We start from the raw sequence: 25,933 nt of genomic DNA, 5'->3' as shown, positions 1-25,933 counted from the left end.
GATAATAACTCAAGAACGCTTAGGCCTAGGATCATGAAACTTGATAGGTAGATTGATCATGACTCGCAGATGACCCCTATTGATTTTCAGGTCACTAGGTCAAAGGTCACGGTGACTCAAAATAGTAAAATGGTTTCCGGATGATAACTCAAGAACGCTTATGCCTAGGATCATGAAACTTGATAGGTAGATTGATCATGACTTGCAGATGTCCCCTATTGATTTTCAGGTCACAAGGTAAAAGGTCAAGGTCACGGTGACCCGAAATAGTTAAATGGTTTTCGGATGATAACTCAAGAACGCTTAGGCCTAGGATCATAAAACTTGATAGGTACATTGATCATGACTCGCAGATGACTCCTATTGATTTTCAGGTCACTAGGTCAAAGGTCAACGTGACCCAAAATAGTAAAATGGTTTCCGGATGATAACTGAAGAACGCTTATGCCTAGGATCATGAAACTTGATAGGTAGATTGATCATGACTTGCCGATGACCCCTATTGATTTTCAGGTCACAAGGTCAAAGGTCAAGGTCACGGTGACCCGAAATAGTAAAATGGTTTCCGGATGATAACTCAAGAACGCTTATGCCTAGGATCATGAAACTTCATAGGTACATTGATCATGACTTGCAGATGACCTTATTGATTTTCAGGTCACTCGATCAAAAGTCAAGGTCACGGTGACCCGAAATAGTAAAATGGTTGTCGGATGATAACTCAATAACGCTTATGGCTAGGATCATGAAACTTCATAGGTACATTGATCATGACTGGCAGATGACCCCTATTGATTTTTAGGTCACTAGGTCAAAGGTCAAGGTCACGGTGACCCGAAATAGTAAAATGGTTTCCGGATGATAACTGAGGAACGCTTATGCCTATGATCATGAAACTTCATAGGTTCATTGATCATGACTGGCAGATAACCCCTATTGATTTTAAGGTCACTAGGTCAAAGGTCAAGGTCACGGTGACCCGAAATAGTAAAATGGTTTCCCGATGATAACTCAAGAACGCTTATGGCTAGGATCATGAAACTTCATAGGTCCATTGATCATGACTCGAAGATGACCCTTATTGATTTTCAGGTCACTAGGTCAAAGGTCAAGGTCACTTTGACAAAAAACATATTCAAACAATGGCTGTCACTACAACTGAGAGCCCATATGGGGGGCATGCATGTTTTACAAACAGCCCTTGTTTGAATTTAACATTTCAGCTTAGCGATTGTGTGCTTGTTGACTTGCAGACTTAATTAGCAGGGTTGCATCAAGGTCACTGTTGCCAAAAATATATAACAAGTGTGCGCAGAATAACTCAAATTAGGATGGAGATTTTGTTCTGAAATTTTGTGTGTGGGTAGGTCACAGGCTGAACTAGTAAGGCATTGCATTTGGCGCCAGTGTGGTCTCTGCAGCTATATTCTGAAATAGTATTTTGGATAGAGTTATTTTTTATAGATTTATAACATTTAGTCTTAGGGTGGGATTGAATTCGTGGCCAATTCGGTCCAGGTCTTTGTTACTTAAAATAGAAAAATGGTTTCCACTCAAGAACTTGATTTTGGATGAAGATATAGTGCTGTTATTGTGTGTGAAGGTAGCTTGCATGCTCACCATCCTTTAAAATTAATTCAATTCAACTTCATTAATTGTTAATAGTTGAAATTCTAGTGTCTTGGCCTAGTCACATTTCTTGTTTTAATATTATATATTGTAAGCTTTAAGTTTACATAAACTTTATACCCACTACAGATATTCAACTCAAATATGTTTTTTTAGCCATTATATCATGTGGCTGACAGAAAATATAAATTACACGTTTACAATCAAATTAAAAGAACAGTTTAGTGCACTGTCTTGGGGCAGCTTTTGGTCACAATGAAATTTTATAAATTTTAAATTTTTTGCAGTTTGTTCTTATTTTACCTGTTCATGAACAGGAATCATAAGATTTTATATGGAAAAGTTTGTTGTTTTTTCAATCAAGTAGTCTACAACTGAATGTATAGTGTATTGCCATTTGTTAGGACCAGACCGTTATTTCCTTTTTAAAGACAATTGTTCATTTTTTTTATCAACAATTGTGACTAATCAGGTCATGTTTCAATTGATGCTCCCATGTGTTTTGTACATAATGCACAAAGCTCAGATTTCTTCCGGTTTCTCTGTCATAAAATTACTCATGCTTATATATAATTTAGTACTTGACATTGCAAAAAGGAACATATAGAATATCATTGCCCACATATAGAATATCATTGCCCACATATAGAATATCATTGCCCACATATAGCATATCATTGCCCACATATAGAATGTCATTGCCCACATATAGAATATCATTGCCCACATATAGAATATCATTGCCCACATATAGAATATCATTGCCCACATATAGAATATCATCGCCCACATATAGAATATCATTGCCCACATATAGAATATCATTGCCCACATATAGAATATCATTTTGTGTCAGGGAGGACAATTTCTGCTTTAATGGTATTTTTCTTTGAAAGGAAGTCTTTTATTAGCAAAATTCCAGACGGGGCAGAAAGTGTCATTTCTGAATACGGCAGCCTGTGTATTCTGCACAGGCTTATATGGGACAACACTTCATGCACATGCATAAAGCCCCCTTTTATAAGAAAAAGGCTCATTTGAATGTCATCTTCTTGAAAGTAACATTTTTTTAACCACTTTAAAGCTGCAGCATTTACTTTTGACTTGCTAGCGCAATATGATCACTTAGAAAACCTCTGTTAACCTTCCCCACTAAGAAGCAAAGAGAAAATGGCTATGTGCAAACAGCATAAAACCATAACAGCCTGCGAGTAACTCACAGGCTGTTCATGTTTTATGCTGTTTGCTGTTCATCAGTATCTAAGGTTTGGAGATGAAGCCTTAATACTTAAATCTGGTAAGAAAGGTCTTTATTTAAATATAACTTTCTAAGGGACTACACATGCATGAAAATACGTATCTAGGTGGTAAAGGTTAAATCAGGAGCATTTACTTTTGACTTGCTTGTGCAATATGATCACTTGGAAGACCTCTTTTTTATCCTTATGAACCTCTTAAATGTTGTCAGTAGCAGCTTTAGTATCAAAACATTTATGCCGAAGCCTCAACATTTAAGAGGGCATAGAAATGCCTTGTTTTTTTGTTCACATCGCTTCTGGGATTGTGTTTATGACTGCTGAGGTGGAATGACAACGTCATGACAATATTATTCTTATGTGTCATATGAAATAAGAATACAGATTACCAATGTAGTCATTATACGTGTGATTTTCATTAAGATAAATGAAGATTACTATATAATTGAAGTTCTATGTGGTATATGATAAAAAGTAATTTCACGCTTGTCAGTTATTTCAAGTGTATGTATTATTTTGTATCACACTTGAGACTCAGCTTCTCATGTTATACTGCATTACACAAGCTCGACTGGTTTTAACCGTGGAACAATTGATTACCCAAATATTCGCTTTTAATTGGTATGAAGTATGTTGCTATTCTGCTCATTAATTGTTTGCCATATTATTTCCAGAGCTGGTTGACTGTGACAAGGTTGATGAAGGATGCAACGGTGGGCTGCCATCCAATGCCTTTAAAGAGATTGAACGCTTGGGTATGGTAGAATTCTGGAGACTGTTACAATTAGCTCTTTTAAATGTGTTACTTCTCGCCAGTTGTGATGCAAGCAGCTTTTTGTTTTGTTTTAATTAATCTTTGCATTGATGTTCAAATCATACATTTTGTATGAGTGATTTGAGTAAGTATCCAGATGAATTTTACTCAGCATTTGTCTGTGTTTATAAATAAAATTATGTGTCTGTGTTGATTTCACCTTGTGTATAAAATTTCTCATTCTCATTTTTACAAAATGGAAATATTTGTTCAGTTATTCATATTTAAAAATTATTTTTTAACTCTATTGTTAGTAGTGGTCATAGCTGGTGTATGATGATTTCAAATTTATGCACACAATTTATGATCACTGCTTAAGTAAACACCATTCTCAAACCCAAGTGTATTGATATTGACTGGTGTGTTTCCTGTGTATAACCAGTTCTTGGTATATTTGAGAAATATTTCTACTTAACCCAAGCTAATTTCTTCTGCATTTCTCAGGTGATAACGTTGAAACATGAAGTATGCCATCACCATGAGGTGTCCATGCACAAGACTTGTTAATCAAAGCTCTAGTTTCAACAATAGTCTTTGCAATGCAAACACCATATCTTTTCAATCATTCTAGTGTTGTTGTTTTTTAGCTCACCTGATTGCTCAGGTGAGCTTTTGTTACCGGTCTTTGTCTGTCGTCCGTCCGTCCGTTAACATTTGTTCGTAAACACTCTAGAGGCCACATTTGTTGTCCGATCTTCATGAAACTTGGTCAGAAGCTTCGTCCCAATGAAATATCGGTCGAGTTTGAAACTGGGTTGTGCCGGGTCAAAAACTAGGTCACTAGGTCAAAAAAAAGAAAAAACTTGTAAACACTGTAGAAGACACATTTCATGCCCAATCTTCATGTAACTTTGTCAAAATGTTTGTCTTAATGATATGTTGGTTGAGTTCGAAAATGGTTCTGGTCAGTTGAATAACATGGCTGCTGGGGGGGGAGGCAGTTTTCCTCATTTGGCTATATAAAACCCTTGTAAACACTCTAGAAGTCACAATTTTTGCCCAATCATCATGAAAGTTGGTCAAAACATTGGTTTTATTGATATCTCAGACGAGTTCGAAAATGGTCCAGATTTGTGAAAAAACATGGCCACCAGTGGGCAGGGCATTTTTCTCGATATGTATATAGTGAAAACATGTCAACACTCTAGAAGTGACATTTTTGCCCCAATTTTCATGAAATTTTGTCAGAAACTTTTGTTTCCTAGATACGTGAGTTAAGTTTGAAAACGGTTCCGGTTCATTGAAAACATGGTAGCCTGGGGTACGGGGCAGTTTTCCTTATATTTATATAGTAAAAAGGCTTGTTAAACAATCATGAATTAAGGTCATGCACATGTAACATGCGAGACAACTCTTCTAAATATTGCATTTAAGTTTACAGTAGTTACTCCCCTTTGATTATTAATGTTTTCATAATAATGCAGTGTAGATTTGTGTATCATTTATGTGTTAATTGTAAATCAAGGTTGGATATTTTTATGCCCCCGGTTGGGTGGCATATAGCAGTTGAACTGTCCGTCACTCTGTGTCAGTATGTCAGTATTTGTGTATGTCAGTCAGTCTGTCCGTCCGTCCAAAAACTTTAATGGCCATTACTTGTTCAATATTGAAGATAGCAAGTTGATATTTGGCTTGCATGTGCATCTTACGGAGCTGCACAGTTTGAGTGGTGAAAGGTGAAGGTCATCCTTCAAGGTCAAATGTCTAATATATGGCGTCTGTCCGTCCGTCCCAAAACTTTAACATTTGCCATAACTTTTGCAATATTGAAGATAGCAACTTGATATTTGGCTTGCATGTGTATCTCATGGAGCTGAACATTTTGAGTGGTGAAAGGTCAAGGTCAAGGTCATCCTTCAAGGTAAGATGTCAAATATATGGCGTCTTTTTGTCGAAAACTTTAACAATTGTCATTACTTTTTCAATATTGAAGATAGAAACTTGATATTTGGCATGCATGGGCATTTCACAGAGCTGCACATTTTGAGTGGTGAAAGGTGAAGGTCAAGGTCATCCTTCAAGGTCAAATGTTTAATATATGGCGTCTGTCCGTCCGTCCCAAAACTTTAACATTGGCCATAACTTTTTCCCTATTGAAGATAGCAACTTGATATTTGGCATGCATGTGTATCTCCTGGAGCTGAACATTTGAGTGCTGAAAGGTGAAGGTCAAGGTCATCCTTCAAGGTAAAATGTCCAATATATGGCGTCTGTCCGTCCGAAAACTTTAATATTGGCCATAACTTTTTCAATATTGAAGATAGCAACTTGATATTTGGCATGCATGTGTATTTCACGGAGCTGCACATTTTCAGTGGTGAAAGGTGAAGGTCAAGGTCATCCTTCAAGGTCAAATGTCTAATACATGGCGTCTGTCAGTCCGAAAACTTTAACATTGGCCACGACTTTTTTAATATTGATGATAGCAACATGATATTTGGCATGCATGTGTATCTCATGGAGCTAACATTTTGAGTGGTGAAAGGTGAAGGTCAAGGTTATCCTTCAAGGTCAAATGTCAAATATATGGCGTCTGTTCGTCCGAAAACTTTAACATTGGCCATATTTTTTTCAATATTGAAGATAGCAACTTGATATTTGGCATGCATGTGTATCTGATGAAGCTGCACATTTTGAGTGGTGGAAGTTCAAGGTCATCCTTCAAGGTAGGGGCCATTGTGTTTCTGACGAACACATCTCTTGTTTTTAGCTCACCTGATTGCTCAGGGGAGCTTTTTTGACCGGTCTTTGTCTGTTGGTCTGTCGTCCGTCCGTCCACATTTGTTCGTAAACACTCTAGAGGCCACATTTATTGTCCGATCTTCATGAAACTCTCGATCAAGTTCGAAACTGGGTCATGCTGGGTTAAAAACTAGGTCACTAGGTCAAAAAAAAGAAAAAGCTTGTAAACACTGGAAGTCACATGTAATGCCCAATCTTCATGTAACTTTGTCTAAATGTCTGTCTTAATGATATATTGGTTGAGTTCAAAAGTGGTTCCGGTCCGTTGAAAAACATGGCCTCCAGTGGGCGGGGCAGTTTTCCTTATATGGCTATAGAGAAACCTTGTAAACACTCTAGAAGTCATGTTTCTTTGATATGAGAGTTGAGTTCGAAAATGGTTCTGGTCAGTTGAATAACATGGCTGCCGGGGGGGGGGCAGTTTTCCTTTTTTGGCTATAGAGAAACCGTGTAAACACTCTAGAAGTCACAATTTTTGCCCAATCATCATGAAAGTTGGTCAAAACATTTGTTTTATTGATATCTCGGACGAGTTCGAAAATGGTCCAGAATGGTGAAAAAACATGGCCGCCAGTGGGCGGGGCATTTTTCTCTATATGTATATTGTGAAAACATGTGAACACTCTAGAAGTCACATTTTTTGCCCAATTTTCATGAAATTTGGTCAGAACATTTGTCTCCCTGATACGATAGTTGAGTTGGAAAATGGTTCCGGTCAGTTGAATAACATGGCTGCCAGGGGGGGGGCAGTTTTCTTATATTTATATAGTAAAAAAAAAGCTTGTGAACACTCTAAAAGTCAATTTGTTTGCCCAATAATCATGAAACTTCGTGAAAAGATTGGTTTTATATATATCTCAGATTAGTTTGCAAATGGTCCCGATGGGTCAATAAACATGGCTGCCAGGGGGGTGGGGCAGTTTTCCTTAAGTGACTACATGTATAAAGAGAGAAACCTTGTGATCGAACACTATGGAAGTCACATATTTTGCCTAATCATCGTGAAACTTAGTCAATACATTGGTTTTATTGATTTCTTGGACAAGTTGGAAAATGGCTCAGATCGTTGAAACACACTTTTTAGCTCACCTGATTGCTCAGGTGAGGTTTTAGGATTGATCTGTGTCCGCTGTTCGTCTGTCCACATTTGGTTTGTAAACACTCTAGCATTCACATTTCTCAAGCATTCTTTATCAAAGTTGCTGAAAGATCTCAGTCAAGTTTGATAATAGGTCACCATTTCAAATCTTACAAAAACAAAAACACTCCCTTCGCCAGAGTTTTGGTTCAATAATGTTGAATCTTGACAAGGATGTTTGTCTGGTCAATATCTAGGTCAAGTTTGACATTAGGTAAAGATTGAATGAACCGACTCCTCTCAGGTGAGCGAACTAGGACCATCTTGGCCCTCTTGTTTCAAACTACTATGTGCAGAACTTTTATTACTACCTTTTCATTTTCTACAAATTTTCTCTGCATGTTTTCAAATATTTTGTATACAAGCCTTAAATCTTTTCTGCTTAAAAGCACAGTTACAATGGCTATATACATCCAGCATACAACCAGAACAGCTTTCAAGGAAGTAGCAGGTTGTTTAAGTTTTATGCTGTTTGCTTCTCATGATTTTCTTAGGGTTGGAAATGAATCTCATGAAACTCTAAAATGAAAAGGTCTTTTATTTGATTTTCTACCGGACAAAAAGAGTCTCCCTTAAATGAAAAATGCCATAAAAGCGGTAAGTGTTGTCCCTGATTAGCCTGTGTGGACACATGCATTTACCATTCTTTTCTCGGAGCTTGACTCTAAGACTCAAAGACTTGGAGTAACTGGTTGGTGTGTGACAGGTGGCCTTGAGACTGAGACAGATTACACAATGAAATGCAATACAAGTCTGTGGACTCTTGAATTAAATTATTTTGAATAACTGTTCATAATCCTATCCTGTTTTCATTTCGAATGAACTGATTAAACGGACACAGTATCTTCAAGATACAGATTGCTTGAAATTTATTTGCTTTTTCCACTTATTTTCTCTGCATAGTTTCCAATATTTTTAACTACTGCCCTAACTGGTTCTGTGTGTGACAGGTGGCCTGGAGACTGAGACAGACTACAAGTACAAAGGAGAGGACGAGAAGTGTCACTTCAACCGCTCTGACGTCAGCGTCTACATCAACGACTCTGTGGCCATCTCCTCTGATGAACATGGTACATTGTTTTATATCTATTCATAATTAAGCCAGCATGTGCCTTGAGTGTCACCCCTGATTAGACTGTGCTGTATGCACAGGCTGATCAGGGACAACACTTTTCGTGTAAACTGGATTTTTGCTTTGATTTAAATGAAAAATATGATTAATGCGGAAAGTGTTGTCCCTGATAAGCCTGTGCAGACTCCACAGACTTATTTGGTTCTACAATTTTAAGCATATGCATTAAGCCCCCTTTACTCAGAGCACAACTTATTATATTGTCTTATATCTCTTCTATGCTTTGTTATATTGTTTGCACCTTGCTGCTGGTTTGAGATTCAGTCAGTTAATGTATGATTTAATTTCCACATGATTCTTAGGACTCTTAGACATATGTGTCTTGTTCTGGGACGACACTTTCCGCTTTTATGGGTTTTTTTGTTTCAAGGAAGTCCCTCCTTGCCGAAAATCAAGTTTAGGCGGAAAGTGTCGTCCCTGATTAGCCTGTGTGGACTGCGCAGGCTAATCTGGGACGACACTTTACGCACATGCATTAAGCCCAATTTTCTCAGAACAAGACACATATGGTAATGCAAATTGGTATTATGGTTACTTTTTGAAAAACTTTAGACACCTTTTGCTTTTGATGTAGACAAGTCAATCATGAAGGTTGCAAAAATAACAACCACAAAAATATGAAACATTTGTATTGCTTTATTGTGAAAGTTGTCTTTTTGTTTCTTCTTTACAGAGATGGCTGCCTGGCTCGTAGCCAATGGTCCTATCTCTATTGGTATCAACGCCTTTGCTATGCAGGCAAGTAGAGTCATTTGGTCTAAGGGACATGACTCTTTTGAAACCAAAATTATCTTAAGGATTTTACATGCATTTGAACAAAAGCTTAAACATAATGTAAAGAAATGAAAAAACTGCACAATGTCTTTGAAAAAGTTGTATTGTTATTAGAAATAGCTGAAAGATGCAAAACGACAGATCATAATATCTGTTCACAAGTTTAATAACAGCAATTAAGGGAGCCATGTATAATTTATTTGTACATGCATTTTTTCGCGCCCACTGAATGGCAAATATGAATTATGGGTCCATGGTTGTGTATATGCAACAAATTGTGTGAGACAAACTCCCATCAATTGGCTCATTCTGTTCAAAAAATGTATTTATAGATTGCATAAATGGTAATTCTTTTATCATGCAGAAAATACATGCAATATTTGTATGTAATGGAAGTTATAAGGAAACAATGCATTATTAATCTTGATGTTTTTGTGTTCTTATTTGCTCCATAAACTTCGTCTCACCCTTTTACATGTTACTGTACATGATTTCAGTTCTACGTGGGAGGTACTTCCCACCCCTGGCTAACTTCTAACCTTACATGATTTCAGTTCTCCATGAGAGGTACTTCCCACCCCTGTCTTACATCTAACATTACATGATTTCAGTTCTCCATGGGAGGTACTTCCCACCCCTGTCTTACATCTAACCTTACATGATTTCAGTTCAACATGGTAGGTGTTTCCCACCCCTGTCTTACATCTAACCTTACATGATTTCAGTTCTACATTGGAGGTACTTCCCATCCCTGTCTTACATCTAACCTTACATGATTTCAGTTCTACATGGGAGGTATTTCCCACCCCTGGAAGTTCCTCTGTAACCCCAAGGATCTGGATCACGGGGTGCTGATTGTTGGATATGGCGTCGGTATGTACTACTTTTCCGACTAAGGAGAAAAGTGAAAAAGTCTGTATGCAACCAGTATAAAACAAGAACAGACCGCGAGAAACTGGCAGTCTGCAAGTAACTGGAAGTCTGGATCTTAGAGTTGGAAATGAACACATTAAAACTTACAAGACAATTGTATTTGATTTCTAAGGAACTGGAAACTCGTCAAAGTGCGTATCTAAGTGGTAAAAGGTTTTAAGTTAGTGCTAACTTTGGTACATTTTAATTTGCTTTAACCCTTTGCATGCTGGGATATTTGTCGTCTGCTCAAATGTCGTCTGCTGAATTTCTAAAATCATCATTTTCTTCACTTTTTTTCAAAGACCACTATCAGACTAGCAAACAGTTTGGATCAAGCTTGATCCAAACTGTTTGCAAAAGCCTTTAAAATTCGGTTCTAGCGCTGTAAGGGTTAAGAGTTGTATTGTATGCCTCACCATTCTGATACTATTTCGGTATAAGAGTCAGGTCTTGTTATAATTTGTACTTCAGAATTTCATTTAACTGAGAGCTTGAAATATAATCATGTGTATGATACTTCAGATTATCTAGAAAGTTACAGGTACAATAATTATTTTGTTTTTCTATTTTACTCTTGAACTGTCAAATCTTGCATGGATGATGTATGTAGCAGAGATATTGTACATTGTAGTTTCCAAGTATATGAACCTTGCACTGGGAAAACTGGGCTTATCGTAACCCTACACAGGCTAATCAGGGACTGCTCTTTCCGCTTGCATTGTATTTTTTTGTTTCAAGGAAATCTCTTCTTCAGAAATGCCCAGTTAAGGCGGAAAGTGTCTTCCCTGATAAGCCTATGTGGATTGCACAGGCTAATCTGGGATGCCATTTAACCTTTTCAGTGTGGGAACCGAACATTAAAGGCCTTTGCAAACAGTTTGGATCCAGATGAGACGCCAAAGAATGTGGCGTCTCATCAGGATCCAAAATGTTTGCTATTCTGATAGTATTATTTGAAAAAAAGAAGAAAATGCTAATTTTATCAATTCAGCAGACGACATTTTAGCAGATGACAAATTTCCCAGCATGCAAAGGGTTAAACCACATGCATTAAACCCAGTGTTCCCAGAAAGCGACTCAAGTTTTGCATTCTTGTCTCTTGTCAGATGGCAGCAAGCCCTACTGGATTGTCAAGAACAGCTGGGGACCTGACTGGGGCGAGAAGGTAAACATTGTATTGCAGTTCATTTATTCATGTGTCCATATCTTCAGAGAACAATGAGGTACAGTCCAGTGTTTTATGTTTAAATCATGAACTCTTGTCAGTGTGCTTAATTAGCAAACAAATTGGTATTAGATGGTTTAAGTGTGTTTAAAATCAACAGTTAATTCCTTTTCTTTCACAAATATTGATTTTTATTTTTAGCTCGGCAATATAGTGGGGGACATATTGTTTTTGCCCTGTCTGTTGGTTTGTTTGTTGGTTTGTTTGCTGGTTTGTTTGTTTGCCCCAACTTTAACATTTGCCATAACTTTTGCAATATTGAAGATAGCAACTTCATATTTGGCATGCAAGTGTATCTCATGGAGCTGCAGATTTTGAGTGGTGAAAGGTCAAGGTCATTCTTCAAGGTCAAAGGTCAAATATTTGGGTCAACATCGCTAATTTAATGTACACTTTTGCAATGTTGAAGCTAGCAAATTGATATTTGGCATGCATGTGTATCTCATGGAGCTGCTTATTTTGAGCTGTGAAAGGTCAAGGTCATCCTTCAAGGTCAAAGGTCATATATATGGGGACATAGTGTTTCACAAACACATCGCTTGTTTTTTTAAAGAGACTTCCTTAAAACATAAAATTCTGTAAAAGTGTCGTGCCTGATAAGCCTTTGTTGACTGCACTGGCTAATTTGATATGAAACTTTGCAAATATGCATTAAGTCAAGTTTATCTCAGACGAGGGCTCAAATAAACACTTATTTTACACCATTCCAGGGCTATTACCTGGTGTATCGTGGGGCTGGTGTGTGTGGACTGAACACTATGTGTACGTCAGCAGTTGTCAACTAGACATGAACACCATGTGTACGTCCTTGGTTGTCGACTAGACATGATTTCTGTTTACACTCACAGAACACTTTGGAATGCTATGTGTGATACAATGTTGACAATGAAGACGTCAAGGTGAAGAAAGGATCCAATTTCCAATGTTTACAATGTTATTTTTTATGTGTATCTATATTTTTTGTTGACTTGTTATAACCAGATTTGATCACTGCTTTTTTTATGTATATACATATTTGTGTTGACAGTTAATATTAAATTGTGCATGAAATGGTTGAAAGTTACTATTGTTACACATTGTAAATATAACTTATTGCAGTTTAATTATATAAGTTTTCAAATGTTTTTTTTGTAAAATGGTTGAATTTTTATCTAGTTGTAACAAAGGTATGTGCAATGTTTGGATTTCAACAAAATTATTTAAAGGGACTATAGTTATAAATATACTTATTGTTGTTACATAGTATCATCTGAAGATTTTTTTTTCTTCTGTGATGTAATATGTACTGCTGGTTGTATTATAGTAAAATTTCAACAAAACATAACTTGAACTTTATGTTCGTTTTAATATTTTTACACGATTTTGGTTATTGTATCAGGAATATTTTTAATGTGAGAAAAAAACCTTTAGCATAATACCGATTTTGGGTTTGTACAAATAATATTCCATAAGATATTTATCATGAGCTTGTTATTGTATTTGTTTCAATTTATCTTCAATACTAAGTACACCATTTTCCTTAAACATTGGGTTCCATGAGGTGTTTTTGTATGCTAGTGTGTATATATTTGTTTGGACATAACAATTCAATAATCCAGGTCAAGATTTCAATGTGTAATCTGAAAACTAATTGAGTTGAAATAGTATAAATTGTGTATACACAGCTAAGTTCTAAAGAACATGTTTAATTGTTGAATTCATTTTATACTATTTGCTTGATTCTAAAGAATTTCTAAAGCTGCTAAAAATGGAAAAGCTGTATGTGAGCATCCATTTATTTTTTACTATTTATACTATACAAATGTATTTCATTGTCTTTATTTCTATCTTATTTGGATCAAAATTGTCAGGTTGTAAAAATGTGATGATATAAAATAAACAAATTATTTTTAGAAAATATTTACATCTTTTGTTAATTAGATTGATTTTGCATAGCCTTGAATCCGTTTGTGAATGTGTGACTGTGATATTTTGTTAGTAAGGCTTAATATGTCAGATGGGATGATGAGTAAGTCTATATCATTTGATCATTCAATATGTTTGTATTTGGATTGATACATGTATGTATTGACATGTGCATTTGGCATGGTTTATTGTTCGTACAAGTAATTTATGTAAGAACTTACAGATGTATTGTATATTTATATATTCCTGGTGGTTGTTTGACTTATTTTCTTTTTTAATGCCACCTTCTTTGCTTTAATATTTAAGGTTTTGGGTGCTTCTGCCATTCATGTGTTACAATTAATTGGTTTTGAAGCGGAAATAGACTGTGAAAACGTGCGTATTAAATTATTCCTTAATAAATTGCCATATAAAAGTAAACACCAATTTAATGGAGGATTCACAAAAAATAATGATGAATGAGAAGTGGTTTTAAAGGTTTATTATTGCCACATAGGACACCATTTTTGCTCAGAATAGAATATGCATTGAAGAAATTTCTTTGAGTTTCAAAATGACTGAATAAATGTGACGATGTCTGTTTGTTAATATGGTAAATAACCTAAATTAAAAAAAATAATTAGACAAAATCAATTATTCAGTATCGTGATGAGATTTTTGTTGTAAGAATACATATTCCATTGTTAAAAGGCTTAACGCTTAACACCCCAAATACCAGCAAAGGACTGAAAAAGAACTACCAAGCCAAACATTCCAATAAAAAGATATTGCAGAAAAAACGTACACATTTAATCCAGCATTTAAATAATATCCCAAGGTTTTTAGATAATTATTTGAAAATTTTAAACTGTATTCCCTCCTATATCAAGACAGGTATAAGTGACTGGTAACCACCTTTGTAATGGCAACAGTTCTTAGTTTTGTAATGATTTGGCTGGACCAGTGAATGTACGGGTATGTTAGTTTTTAATACACTCCAGATTTACCAGTTGAACTAAACTGTATATTCTTTATATTTCTATTACTTAATCTTGGAACTTTGTGTTTTTTGTTTTGTTAATTTTGTTCACATTTTTGTTCACAATAGTACCTTAATATTTCCATACTTAACTGAATAATAAATCGCTTGGAAATAGCTCGTTTTATGTTGGATTTTTCCATAAAAAATTGAAAACATATACATATCAATATATTGAATATGTTTGACACTAATAGACTATTAAGACATGTAGGAATATTCACAAATTCAAAAAGTTTCATCAGTGACCTTGACCTTAAAGAGAGCAACATAATTGCACGGGACAAGGCCTCTTGATATGATGCTATGAGATCTATATATATGATCCATGATAATTTATTTCAAAATCACATGATGAACAGGAAAGTTATGGACCTTGTGGGAACACATAATCTCAGTATGAACATGTAATAAATATTGGAAAACTCTTAAGTGTTTGCTTAGACCTTGACATTTAAGCCAGCACAATGGTTTTGTAACATTTGTTTTTTAACCCTTAAAGTGCTTTCAAGTGTATTATTTGTCAGTGCTGAATTGTTATATGATAAACAAAAGTAATACTGTTAGTTTACTGAAACTGATGTACAATTATGAATACATACATAATCTGCATGAAAATTGAATTGAAAATTGTTTTGTACACATGAAGATCTATAAATGGACTGAACAAAGGATCATTTCCCTATAAATATGAATGGTTACAATGGTAATAATAAGTGTAATATAATCCATTTTTAATGAAGTGCATGTTTTTATTCATAGATGTATGTAAGTCCTTAAAACATATTTAACAAACAAACACAAAACATAATCAAAATTTGAGTATAGGTACAGAACAAATATACCACACATAGCAACATTTTACAGATATTGAAAAAATGTTCATACAATAGAATGAGAAACAGAGACAAATTATTGCTGTTTTTTTAAAATGACCAGTGTTACTTGGAATATATTCTTTGTATAAAGAGTTGTTTAAATAAGTAAACATTGTGATTATGTTGCCATGGTAACACAATTGCAAAGTTAAAAAGGTAGAACATTCTTATTTGGGTAATTGATACAATTTTACATACTGGTATGTTTTGGTCTTTTTCCGCAGCTGTCTAAACATTAATTCACAAGTTTATTTTCCAGCGAACTAAAAGGGAATATTTGAATGCCATTTTCATTAGAAGTAATAACAATTAAACATCCTAGAACAAACTGATTTTTTTATGAGCAATATCAGGGTGATTGGTGTAATGATAAATAGTTGACCAACTTTGTCACAGATCGAAAATTTTGGAAAACATGTCGATCAAATTCAACGTTTCAAAACAGTATTGTGATAATGTTTCTAGGTAAATTTGGATAACATCACCATAAAATCAGAATGTTTAATATATAGCCTTTAAGCTATAGATGGTTGGCTTTTGAATATTTGCAATCATTATGTCAGACATCGGTTATTTTTCTCAATTCTATCACACAAGAATCTCACAATCACACAAGGGACTGTGGCTTAAGGTGCTATAACGTCTTCTATTTTTAGTAACATCCATTTCATTTTCAAACAGTGTTAATGAGGACTTCATAAGGCTGCACGGGGAATAATATTTTTAGCAAAATAATAGTTTTTTTTAAATGATAAGCTACATTCCAGTAATAAGTTTTGATGTTGGTACATGTAAAATAAATATGTTGACTGTTACATGATGCATGAATAAATGTCATATTATTCTAGAATACTAAGGCCATCTTAAAAATGTTTGTTTGGGATTTCATGACCCGTTACATGGCAGGTTGGTATGCGTGTTTTTTATAAAAAACTACGGAAAACCGTTAGGTGCCATGGTGGTTACACATTAAAATCCAGAGGGCGACAATGCGATAGTACGATGGCGACAATGCGATAGTACGATGGCGACAATCCGATAGTACGATGGCGACAATGTGATGGTACGATGGCGACAATGCGACAACGCGATAGTACGATGACGACAATGTGACAGTGCTACAAAACCATGGTTCGGTGCGATAGTACGATGGCGACAATGTGATATTCATATCGTACTGTCGCCATCGTATCATCGCATTGTCTCCATCGTACTATCGCGTTATAGTACTGTCGTCATCGTATTATCGCATTGTCGCCATCGTACTCTGCCATCGTATTGTCGCACTGTCGTCATCGTATTATTGCATAGTTGCCATCGTACTATCGCACTATCGCATTGTCGCCATCTTACTATTGCACTGTCGCCATCGTATTGTCGCACTGTCGTCATCGTATTATTGAATTGTCGCCATCGTACTATCGATCTTTTGCATCGTCGCCATCGTACTATCGCACTGTCGCCATCGTATTGTCGCACTGTCGTCATCGTACTATCGCATTGTCGCCATCGTTCTGTCGCATTGTCGCCCTCTGGATTTTAACCATGATGACCCTAATGGTATTCCGTAGAAAACAGTTTTACTTTTTACATGTAGATCTTTTTCTTTTCATATATGACAATTACAGCTAAGATTATGTATAATGTGAGCCCATATCTTGCAAGCTTTTACAATGTAAGCATTTAAAATGAGACAGAAAAACTGGAATAATATAAGTTATTTTTATATTTAGGTTCATTAATAATATTTCCTTTTAGCTTTTTTGTTTTGAAACAAATCTATCAACAAACTATTTTTTATTTATCTTTGAAAAATTATTATTTCTACCATGTCATGCTTTAAATGTAATGAGCAGCAAAAGAATATCAGAAAACGCAGTGCGGCTCTTCCTTTTTTCCAATGCGCTCCCAGATAATTTGAAATATAAAACATACATTTAAAAGGAATTTCCATGTTACAGGTATGGAAGGTATCCATTCTACATTTTACTATTACAAGTAACTCGCAAACACATGTACATATCTAGAACATTCCTATAAGGTGTCAAAAATTAGTTTGTTTCTTTTTGCTATTTATACCCCCATTACCATTGGTAATGGGGGCTATGTAGGAGTAACTTTGTCGGTCTGTCTGTCCCGAAAATTTCATTCGATCTTCACCAAACTTGGTAAGAAGTTGTATCTAGTAGTTGCCTAGGTCAAGTTTGAATATGGGTCTTTTCGGATCAAAACTAGGTCACGGGGTCACTTAGTGCGTTTTAAACCGAAAGTTTGTCAGGACCATAACTATGTCAGTTATCGTTAGATTGTAAAATGACTTGGTATATTTGTTCACCATCAAGGGACGGTGTGTCATGCGAAAGAAGTACGTTGATATCTCCAAGGTCAAGGTCACACTGGAGTTGCCCATACATGAGCTTGTCCGGGCCATAACGTCATTTTTTGTGAGACTTTAAAATCATTTGGCACATTTGTTTACCGTCTTTGGACGGTGTGTCATGCGAAATATTTACGTTGATATCCCCAAGGTCAAGGTCATACTTTGAGTTCAAATGTCATAAATGGCCATAAATGAGTTTGTTTGGGCCATAACTATGTCGTTCATTGTGAGCTTTTAAAATCATTTGGCACATTTGTTCACCATCATTTGACGGTGTGTCATGCGAAAGAATTACGTTGATATCTCCAAGGTCAAGGTCAAACTTTGAGTTCAAAAGTAAAAAATGGCCATAATGAGATTGTCCAGGCCATAACTATGTCGTTCATAGTGAGACTTTAAAATCATTTGGCACATTTGTTCACCATCATTGGAAGATGTGTCATGCGAGAGAATTACGTCGATATTTTCAACCTCAAGGTCAAACTTTGAGTTCAAAGGTCAAAAATGGTCAAAATGATCTTGTCCGTACCATAACTATGTCTTTAATTGTGAGATTTTAAAATCACTCGATTCGTTTGTTTACAATCATTGGACGGTGTGTCATGCGAAAGAATTACATCGATATCTCAAAAGTCAAGGCCACACTTTGAGTTCAAATGTCAAAAATGGCCATAAATGATCTTGTCCGGGCCATAACTAGGTCATTAATTGTGAAATTTTAAAATTACTCGTTACATTTGTTCACATTCATTGGACGATGTGTCATGCGAAAGAATTACATCGATATCTCCAATGTCAAGGTCACACTCGGTGTTCAAAAGTCTTAAATGGCCATACACGAGCTTGTTCGGGCCATAAATATGTCATTCTTTGTGAGATTTAAAAATCGTTCTGTACATTAATTTTTTTCACAGTCATTGGACGGCGTGTCATGCGAAAGAATTCAAGAGTTCAAAGATTAAAATGGCCATAAATGATAATGGCATAATAATTCTTAAAAATCGCCATAAATTAGCTTCTCTTGTTCTGTGAAGACAGCATGCAAAATATTCTGTGTCAATGCAGATTGTAGGGGTATACGTCACGTTTGTGACAAAGCTCTAGTAACATTTTGTGGAGATCGTAACAAATAAAGTATCAAGAAATCACTTTTTAAATTTGTAGAAATTAATGTACATGTACAATATTTTTCATCGTCTTGTCTAATTGTTTGAAATACTCTTTTTTATTCACACAGCCATTTTCCATTTTGCATGATTGAATGGAGCAATGCTTTGTTTTTTAAACATTTACTCTCTGAACATACTTTCCAAATAACTGTTTTTTTTGTTTGGAGTTCTAAGGCTTTTAAGCCAGATGAAGTCCAGTCTAAATCAAGCCCCTAATAAATTAGTTCCTAGTTAACATATCAATGGCCATAGTTTTGTTGACAGAACTGCTGTTTGCGTAGCTCTGGTAGGACCATTCTCCTAGACATATTGCCTGACCCGTAGATAGCTCTGGTATGGCATGTTCACCATTCTCTCAGACATATTTCCTGATCCATGGGACCGGTTGTGGAATGGTCATTAGCATAATGTGAGGAGGTTTTTATAAATGTAGCAACAGCAGTAAGATGTAGTCCGACACTAATGATGTGGAAATCTTGACTGGTACTGGATGTCAGGAGGGATTTAGTGGTCATTAATTACTTTCACTGGACTGGAGTGGCCAGTGATGCACGTGTCCCTCTGGTATCTATTCTGACAGACACAAACACAAGCAGTAAGTGACAAGGTCTGGAGGTCCAGTGGTTAATGTCTTATTGTTACCTTGGAAACCTTACTAAAATGTTACTGTTTAAAATGTTGCTTGTCAATTTAGTATTTTGTTTTTAGCTTTCTGCATTATAAACGCTTTTAGTCTTGTTTTTTTAAACAATTGGACTATCTGGTTCGTTGGCAGTTTTAGCAATATGAGTGAAATCCAACGGGGTATAATAAATGAAAGTTTTGTGGATAAACAAATCTAGATATCAAAACATGTACTGTGATTTATTCAATAGGACTTATTTTCTGTACAAAGTATTCATCATCAATGACTCGCCAAAAGAGCTTATTTTTCTGTTGATTGTCCAATTATTTACAAACTTATTGCTTGGGTGGAATGCTATACCAATTTTGTAATATTTAACTGTCACTTCTAGTGTCTTTGCCACAATGATTTCTTCAGCGTTTTACCTCAGGGAATTTGTCAAATTTAGCCAATTAAGTTCAATCTAGGTTAATCAAAGTGTCCTTAACACCAATGAGAAATGTTTCTTTCATTGTAACTCATCACATAATTGAGAGCCTGCTGTGACCTGTGGTCCTTTACAGCATGGTCCTGGGGTCTGAACGGGCCTAACTGTCTCCGTTATTCCTTCCTTTCACTGCCCATTACCCAGCCCCAATAATTGATATGCCCTAAGCTTGTCATCAGAGTTTTCAAGGACCCTCTATGAGACCCTTTGGTATTTACAGCACTTGCTTGGGACTTGATTGGACTGCGACACTGTAGGCATGTTGCTCATATTGGGTCATCTGATAGACTTGTAGACTTGAAGATAATAAAATAGAGTGCAACAGTATCTACTAGTATATTCTGGAGCTAAGTGTGTATAACGCTAGTAAAAAGTGAAAATAAAATAAAAAAAGGTAGTGAACATTAAAAACAAATAAATACTTTTTATCATTTTTGAGTACAATATATAGCATCTTTATGTGTAAATGGATTTCATATTCATATTTAGTTAAAGAGGACAAGTTATATATAATTCATGATCAAATTATATTACCTAATGGTTAAGTTGAAGTTTGGTCATTAGAAGAAGTGAAATATTAAAGTAAAGTTGTTTTATTTAGTTTTCTTGAGAAATGTTTAAATGGCAATTGTTGTAAAGCCAGTATAGTGAAAATAATATTAATGGTTCGATTATTACACAGCAGCTTTTTGTCTATACATTTTCATTTTATTTGAAAATGATTGGTCATTTGTAATAATATTTAATTGCAGATTTCTTTTACCAAAGTAAAGGTTGCGCTTTGATAGCAGCGTGAAAAAGACGTTGTAATAACATTCAAATGTCCAAATTGTATCCAAAAAGGTAATGACCAAATTATCACGTCATAAAAATTGTGGTAAATTGGCAATTACTTAAGAAAAATGTCCCAAATTTGTGTGGCAATCAAAATTATTCAATTATTGGGAGCCAATTTTTTATTGTGTTCGTTTCCCAACCAACCAAACAACACATTGAAAAATAGTTTTTGCGTATCTCTGTCGATCAGTTACGATGATACCCCAACATTTTACAGCCGTCCCATTGGACACTAAAGCAGCCAAAAAATCAAATACTTTCGGGGGACAGTATGGACTTAAAAGAACATAATTAAAAATACAAATTATTCAAGCCATTGATTCAAAGTGTGCTTCACCCAGCGACATTTGGCTGGCATTTTAATTGTTAAATGTATTGGTCACATGGCTTGGGATCTCCCTTCTAATTCAGTGTAGCACTTATTGTTTGCATTGTACATGATTATTTGCATTTTATCCCAGCAATTGCTAGGCCCTGTATGGTACTGGTACTGTTTTGCGTGACAAGAAGATATTATGGTTGCGGTGTTCAGAGCAATTTTAATTTAATTTCGCTGCCCAGGGTGTTCTTTGTTATAATGAACTGTGCGGTCGTTTGGAAATGGTGAAACCTTGTTATGGATTGTGCTCTATACATGGTCAGAATTGATTATAGAGTTTTATCACCAAAAATTATCCTTACAAGTTTGTAATTGTGCTCTTTTATGGAAACCAATTACATTTTTAATTTGTCCTTGGACTTGGACACTATACATTTATTGGACAGGTTTTTTCAACACAATATAATTGAACAAGACAAATTTCCGCACTTAAGAAAGACGAAAAAATAAACTTTATTGTAAACTGAATCATCGTTTTAATTCAATTTAACTTAAGACCTTTTTATGCTGGCACAGTATGTTTAAGAAGATGCTGTTGCTGCCTATGATGATAAAACAACCTGTAATATAAATATTTACTATATTTATGTTTTAAAATAAGAATTATTATTATTACTTAGTGATGTTCCCTTTTTAGGAAGCTTTTTACTTCTGTTTATTGTCAGTGTTCCCTGTATTTTACATTTCGCATCAACCCTTTTGAATATTCCGTTCACAAAACTTTCTGCTTGTATGTTATTTTGTCTTACAAGAAAATCTCTTCTGCCCTGAACTGTTTACTTTAGACTGGAATTGCCATCCTGGATCAGCCTTAGTGTACGTGTACGTTTATTTTATTTTTTGTCTTAAATGACCCATCTCCTGTGAACTTGCAGGTTGCAGTGTGAACACGTTCAAGTGGGAGACGGGCAACTCCTCGTATCAGCCCTGTCGTGAGCAAAGCCACACGGACGTGACCTGGTCCAAAGAGTGTCAGTGCTACAACAGCTACTACCTGGCGGACACTGACGGCAAGAGCATGCCATGCACTCGTAAGTCATTTAGTGAATAGTTTTTATACACATATCATTGTACTATGAAGTCAACGTCATTGTGTAAATGTTGTAATTGTAAGTCAACGTCATTGCATGAATGGTGTTCATACTCATATTATTCTGATTTATGACAATTTCAAGATCTTATTTGCAATATTGTTGCGTATACTTAACCTTGAGAGATTGTATTTTCAGTTCCAACTTGGAAAGTGTTTAAATTATCGCATTGTCTTTCTGTGAAGATCATGCAAAAACTTTGAAGAAGGTACTGAATTTAGGAGCTCATTTGTTGTGAAACATGCTTAAAATGGAGACAATACGCGTCCTCATTGTTTCCTGACAGAGTAAACTGTTTTGAATATTTGTTTCATTACAAATGAGCTGACATAGCTAGAATCTTGATTTCAAGCTCTCTTCCCAGAGATATTCTACAAAACTGCATATTTATTTGTGGATATAAATTATGCTGTTAAATAACCTTGGAGCAGACAATCCTGTATAAGAACTGTGTGAAAGCAAGTGATCCTGCTGCAGGTTGACACTTCGTAACACATGAATGAATTTGTATCAATTCAATATGGATAACCTTTGCAGTAAATTTGTATAAAACATGTATTGACACACAGAGTTATTGTTCAATTTAATTTGTGATCAATTAGATAAATGGGAGAAGTAAATAGTTATTTGAAGCAAATGTTCATGATACAAATATATTTTTCAAAGAATTTATTATCCTTAAAATTATTTCCAACTGCAATATTTATTTTATCGACTTCCCGTTAACGTTGACTCTTTCATTTCAATATAAAATGCCATATAAAATATAGGCCTTTGATATTTTCTTGAATAGAATTTGCAGATTGATAGTTCGTGTAAATATTGCAGTATTTAAAAATTATTACAAGTAATTGTATAACTATATATCAAAATGTTTCTTGAAGAAACTGTAGGTGAATTGTCACTTAAAAATAATGCATCATCAATTCAAATACTTCTCTAGTAGCATAGTATATTATGCATATTTTTTTATTGAAGCGATGGTATTTATATCATCACTTCAATCAAAAAGGGACACATTAATCAAATGTTTCTCATTAGTTTTAAGCACATTTATATGAACCGTTCCCGATTATGAAAATTATGAATATGATAATTTTTGTTCATATACGACATGTTCGTCACTTGAGTACAAATTGTACAGGGCTTCTGAATATCAAACATAACATTTCACTTTAATTATTTGCTGTGATAAATGCTTTAAATTGTCCGGCATTTTCTGAGCGGCTATTGTAAGAGTGACAGCTGGAGTAAAATATCAAGATTTTACCATTTCCGAATCCAGTACTGCCTTTGTTGAGGCAAGCATCAATCCAAATTTGTTCTTGAAAGCATATTTTAAATAATATATTATTTGAATTCAGGCCAGTGTTTGATCGCAGGGTGAGCAGTTTTTAATCGTACTTGTACTGATGTTTTTTTCCACGCTTTACTGTGGTTTAGAAGCGATTACATAAAAGTCATACAATAAATCAAAGTGGTCACACAATGGATTTCTGTGGAAAATATGATTTCTTATACACTAAAGTGTAAAATGTCACTTATTGTCAACCGCACTCTGGAACAATTGTGCTGGAAATGTATAGACAGCGATGCTGTGCCAGATAAATGCTTTATGCAAATATGTGAATTAAATGAGTCTGAAATGTTCATATTTGAGATTAAGATCTTGGATCGAATGAATAACCGTTTTCATATTGCGTTCTGTGCTATTAATTTAACTTGATATTTTAAGTCATCATGACATTAAGGAGTGTGTTGGAGTGTGTTTATTTGATATTTAGTTTCCAACATTTAATTTGCTACCTTTATGACTTCTATGTAAACCTAGGGTCAATCTATATTACTTTTTAGTGTGGAAAGATTTAAGTGATAAAATATAATTACGAATAAAATTGGATCTGAATGCATTGGATATAACATTTGGAATTGCATTTTTTACTCAATATAATTGCGACTGTTACATCAAGATGTATTAGATAATGATACTATAAATGATATAGGCGATGATTGTGTTGCGCGGATGCATATCAAATGAGTGTTAGGCTGCAACAAGCCACAAACAAAACCGTAGTTTATTATGATATATTTGATATCATTAAAGCAATTTCCTTTTCAGATAACTAACTCATTGAGATATATCAAGGAAAAACATGTAGATTAAGCATCATTTTATTTCATTTCAAATATTATTTATGCTTCATGAAAACTACAAATCTTAACAAAAATGTGATATATATTATTTTTGCCTGACTTTATTTAAGATTTTATAAAACAATATTACATATTGCCTGTATGATTTTAAAGGAATGTCAAGTTATTGATAGATTCATGTAAGGTTTCCATTCCATAAATTATGATCTCCATAAAACATGCATCAACAAATTCTCAGAATTACAAAATATGCAGTAAAATGTTTGAAGCTATTTTATTGCATTTCATGCCTTTAGCCTTCAAGGATGTATTGTAGAACCAATCTATCTCAGTTATTGTAACTGATGATATGAGCTTTTGTTGCACCGAATCATGATTTCACTGGGTCTAATGTTTTATTGTGATGCATTTAAATGTATAATGGTTTCAATAATTCTTGGAAATTAGTATGAAAACATCTTTTTTAATTTATAGGGGGAACCAATCACTTAGTGTCAGTTTTCCAAGAATTAAATTGATATTTTTAGCTTTGATAATGATAACTCATCTAATAATTATGAGAAAAAGTTTCGCCATGTTTTGTAAGGATTCAAACATTAGTCTGCCATGTATTTAATGTTTTGTTTAAATATTCATAGGCTAAGGGAACTCTGAAAGTGTACTTACAACAATAGCTGATCTAACTTTTAGGCTTTGTGCTCTGACATTTTCAAAAACAGTAAAATTGCAAAAATTGTTTAACTTGTCCATCTATACAATTTTAGAATTTGTGCCGTTGTTGCACTAAATGCAGTAAATAAATATCTGCTGTTGTTTCTAGAGCCTCCTTCGGCACCGCGTAGTATCACCGTGGTAACAGTGAGTTGCAGTTGTCATGGCTACCACCGGACAAGCAAGGTGGACGCACATACACTGTGTACCGCGTCGACTGCACCAAGTGCTCTGTGGACGTGATGTACAGCCCACGGGCTGACAGCTTCAACTCCACTAGGTAGGCTAGAGGGGTCACTAATACTCTGATATTATGCCACTAATCATGAACATTCTGAGAAGGACTCTACCTTGGAGCCAAACAGTTCATGAGTTTGAAACTCGTATATGGTGAAAACACTTTAATGTGAACTTGGAATAAACTTAAAGCGTACAATTAACTGTGTTTTCTGAAAAAAAGAAAGTTTTATCGGTTGTATGTATATATTTGGACAAATAAATTGCTTCGTAAAATTTGCAAATGCATATATGAATGCATCATATGCATTAATATTTCTTCAAAAGTTGATGTTTCATGGGCTTTTCTAAAATCCTCCAAATATACAACATTGTCCTTGAATGCTTGATACAGTTAAAAACTACCGTCTTAATGACAAAAATACTATCACTGTTTA

The 25,933-nt window shown here is 34.9% G+C and overlaps 1 protein-coding gene across 37 annotated transcripts in view; it reads left to right on the top strand.

Annotated features, from left to right (window-relative positions):
• Nucleotides 1-14,975, top strand: part of LOC127875025 (uncharacterized) — a 305,966-nt gene extending 290,991 nt beyond the window's left edge. For 10 of the 37 annotated variants that reach the window (XM_052419814.1, XM_052419805.1, XM_052419804.1 and 7 more), the window contains 5 exons: nt 8,530-8,649; nt 9,385-9,449; nt 10,268-10,358; nt 11,507-11,565; nt 12,336-14,975. In XM_052419814.1, coding sequence (XP_052275774.1) covers nt 8,530-8,649; nt 9,385-9,449; nt 10,268-10,358; nt 11,507-11,565; nt 12,336-12,410 — 410 coding nt within the window. In that variant the 3' untranslated portion in view covers nt 12,411-14,975. Of the gene's footprint in view, nt 1-3,559; nt 3,641-8,529; nt 8,650-9,384; nt 9,450-10,267; nt 10,359-11,506; nt 11,566-12,335 lie in introns of all 37 variants that reach the window. The other 27 variants (XM_052419796.1, XM_052419797.1, XM_052419787.1 and 24 more) reach the window with 5 other exon arrangements.
• Nucleotides 14,976-25,933: the final 10,958 nt, after the last annotated feature.

The sequence above is a fragment of the Dreissena polymorpha genome, chromosome 3 (genome assembly GCF_020536995.1).
Source record: "Dreissena polymorpha isolate Duluth1 chromosome 3, UMN_Dpol_1.0, whole genome shotgun sequence".
Taxonomy (NCBI): domain Eukaryota; kingdom Metazoa; phylum Mollusca; class Bivalvia; order Myida; family Dreissenidae; genus Dreissena; species Dreissena polymorpha.
The sequence above is the reverse complement of the archived record's forward strand: the minus strand, read 5'-3'. Positions and strand labels throughout refer to the sequence as shown.